Raw genomic sequence first — 4,013 nt, 5'->3', positions numbered from 1 at the left:
GTAGGGAAGAGTATCAATGGTGATGCAAAGGTGGAAAATTGGGTTTTCTGTGCACGACATGGTTGAGGAATTTCATCGAACAGTTTCTGTGCAATGTGCTTTAAACCTCCTGTAAACTTCAATTACTGCAGAAAAAAATTCTTCAAGTGAAGAATGGTGATGTTTAGGATGATTCAATAAACAAGTTTTTGTTGAACTTTGATGGAGTTATGGGAATTTGGTGTAAGATGATGAAATAGAAGATTGAAATGGAAGAAATTGTTGATTGAGTCAACTCGTTTGCCTTTCTTCGATATTAGAGTTTCTTGCTTATGCAATGAGTGAACTCGTTATTTTTATTTATTTTTTAATGTATATTTTTTTTCTTGGAGTTCTTTATTTTATTTTATTGATTTATATGACACCACTACTAATTATCAGAATTATTTTATCTAATCATCTTGTCTTGTCTGATAAAATATTTTAAATTTGGAGCTTTAAAGTTATTTGACAAATTTATCACTTTTTGAATCTAATCTTTGATATAATTTAGTATTTTTTTCATAAAAAAACTTTGCGATAAATATACTAATTTGAAGAAAGAGATGTTTCTTGAGTTTAAATACGTATCAAAGTATATCAAATGTCAATATAATTATCATATCAATTATATTTACGCAACAATATAATTTAGTATTCAAACTTAGGATATTAAATGTAAAATTAGTTTATAATAATAATGTAAGTTTAATTTTTTATTTTATTTTTCTTCTTAATTTTTAAACTTATTTTGTAGAACTATAATTATTAAATTGTCAATAGAGATTAGCATGCATACCGTAATTTATACTATATATGTCTTAAAATAATGTTGTATTTAATAATTTTATATAAATTAAATAAAAGCTTAAATAAAAATAATAATAGTGATTTTATTAAATTATTTTTATTAATTATTGATGTATTTTAATTATCATAAATACAAAGTAAAAATATAATAATTAAAAATAATGTATATAATATTAATAAGATAATACAATAAAAAAAATTAAAATTATATTGTAAATTAAAAACAACAGTCTATTAATATATTATTTTTATAAAAATGATAGTTTTGGGAATGAGTAAATATGATAGATTTGTATTTCTTTTTGTTTCTTCCTATAACTTTTGTTTTCTATGAACTAAAGGGATAAAAGCTCAATTACCCCTAATTTCAATCATTAAGTGCAGGTCAAAATCAAGAAATAGTATTAGATAATTTAGTTGTTTTTTACTTTTAAAAGAAAAGTTATTTAATTTAGTTTAATTTTTTTAAATAAAATGATAAACAAAATTGTTAAATTTAAAGTTTTGAGTTTAGATTTAAAATACGACGTTGATTTTAACAATTTTAATATTTATCAGTTAAATTATATTTTACAAATAGAACGTCGTATTTTATTATTAGCAAAATAGATTGTCATGGATTATTAAAAAAACAAAAAAAAACAATTATGTAGTGCAGTGAAATATAATAGAATTGAGTAAATTCTTATTTTTTAAATGAATTTATGATAAAAAAATAATAAATATTAGTTTTAAATTTAATGCTATAATTTAGTGGTAAAAAGATAAGTATAAGAATAAGATAAAGTTCGATATCTGATAATATAATTGAAGAGAGGCAAAAAAAAAATTATTTTATTCAGGAAAAAAAAATATCAATTCTATTTTTATCTTTTGAACGAAAATACATACTATATATAGTGCCATCTAAATTAAAAAAACTAAAAGTATTGAATAGAATTATTTTTTTTTGTTGGTATATTAAAATATCAAGTATGCAACTAAATGGATTAATCTCTTGAGATAATTGAAATTTATTTAAAAAGGTAATATTTTTCAATATACATAATTAAAATTATTTATTATATTGCACTTTTTTTAATAACATATAAAAATATTAAATAAAATTAATTTTTGCAATAGAAAATTCGATATCGCACATGTAACTACATAGATTAAACCCTTAAGATAAGTGAAATTTGTTAAAGAAGTTGACATTTTGCAACATATAAAATTCAAATTATTTCATCAAAATGCAATTCTTTCTTTTATTTTAAATAAATTAAATAATACAACCTCCTTAATATATCAAAAAAAAGAAAATAATATATACCTCGTACAACTTCATTTCATCCCATCTATTTCAATAATCAAACCAAGAGGTATAGTGTCTTTCATTATCAAAGAGAAAAGAACCCAATTCAATAATGAATGCAATGCTTTTTGAGGCACACAATTTTGGGATAAGATTGAATTTATTTTTAAATGATTTAGGAGACGTGATAATGTTCAAAAGTTTTGCGTACCATAACAAATGATATTGTTAAATTCAACATTTTATCTTGAATTCGAACTTAAAATATCACAATAATTTATTTAAGTTTTTGAATATATTTATTATTTTATATAGAAACACACAAAAATTACAATAAATTGACACTTATAATTCGAGGTTAACCATTCATAGAAGTGATAAAAATCTATCTTTTAAAAATCAAAGTGAGTTATTGAACTAATCTATTTAACCGATTGACTTGTAAATTAATTATATCTCTTATTTGATTATTTAAATGTTTGTCTTTATTTAAAATAGTTAAACTATAATTAAAAGATTTTATAAATTCTACTTGTGATTTGATTTTCAAAAGACCCACAAATCATTTTGTTGCATACTTTAGAAATTTCCCAAAGTCAAGTTTAATTCTCATACTAAAAAGTTGCATTTCCACAATATTGTCCTCCAAACTAGTTTCGTTAAAAACAAACTCCTACCAAATTCAAGAGAATGTACTCTATACCAAATATATATAAGGAGAATCAATTAAAAGACCAAAATTATTCATTTTCCAATCCCTCACACAATTTCCTTCTTCAATGTAATTAGATTTTTTAGACAAAATAATAAATACTACTAAAAAATAATACATATAAATATGAACTTTTGAATTTGAAATCGGTACATATTATACAATTTAATAATTTCTTACATTTATTAATTAAAATAAAATTTAAATACATGCAATTAAAAATTCTAACAAGTATTAGCTTTTTTGAAAAGGATTTTGTATCTTATAAAGATAATGATCCATCAATCACCTCTCATTTTGTAACTATCAATATTAATATCATTAGTATTTCATTGAGATGAAAATTAAACTCTTAATCGCTCAACCAATTCGCTCCATCTCATTCATCAAATCAATATATCTTATATCTCTATCAATCACATCTTAATAATGTTACTTTTGTTTTTAATTATAAACATTCGTTGATAACAAAATGTATTCCTAAATAAAAAAATTATATAGATATATTTATTATTATTTTTTAATATATTGTAATTAATATTACTAATTATTTTAAAATATAAAAAATTATTATTTAGTATATTAATATATAAAGAAAATTGTATTTTATTTCCTATATAAAATTGATACAATAATTATAATACAAACTTTTTTTATTAAAAGTAAAATTTGTAATAAAAACTTATATTAGAGATGTGACAATGAATTTAATTTATATAATTTATCATCAATTCCTACTCCACATGTGATTGCTCAGATTACAAATATATATGTATGAATGACACATGGACATTATTTAATTCTTGTTGGTTGCATTGTAAAAAAAGGGAATATGTGTCTTCTTGAACTTCTCTAGATTTCTGGTCTAACATGAATTCATTGAATGACAATGATAATAAATGCCTAACACCTTATTTTATATATAATATATAAAATGATAAAAAAAAAAAAAAATATATCGATTAGAGATGAGACATCTAATATAAAGTGGGAGAAAACCATCAACTTTATTACAAATTTACAATAAAAATTATTTATAATATATCAACTACAAAATTTTGGATTTAAAATAAAATCATAATAGATGTGAATAGAGATCTAACCACCAATATAAATCACAATTCGTGAATGTCACGCAACTTTATTTGAAGGGGCACAACCTAACATGATAGAATTTTG

General features: G+C 21.0%; 1 protein-coding gene across 1 annotated transcript in view; it reads left to right on the top strand.

The window, feature by feature from the left end:
• The window catches only part of LOC101503054 (E3 ubiquitin-protein ligase ATL6-like), a 1,740-nt gene extending 1,305 nt beyond the window's left edge, over positions 1–435 (top strand). Inside the window, exon 2 of the mRNA XM_004515646.4 lies at positions 5–435. Coding sequence (XP_004515703.1) covers positions 5–66 — 62 coding nt within the window. The 3' untranslated portion in view covers positions 67–435. The remainder of the gene's footprint in view (positions 1–4) is intronic.
• Positions 436–4,013: the final 3,578 nt, after the last annotated feature.

The sequence above is a fragment of the Cicer arietinum genome, chromosome 8 (genome assembly GCF_000331145.2).
Source record: "Cicer arietinum cultivar CDC Frontier isolate Library 1 chromosome 8, Cicar.CDCFrontier_v2.0, whole genome shotgun sequence".
Classification (NCBI taxonomy): domain Eukaryota; kingdom Viridiplantae; phylum Streptophyta; class Magnoliopsida; order Fabales; family Fabaceae; genus Cicer; species Cicer arietinum.
Note: the sequence above shows the minus strand (reverse complement) of the source record. Positions and strands in the feature narration are given on the sequence as shown.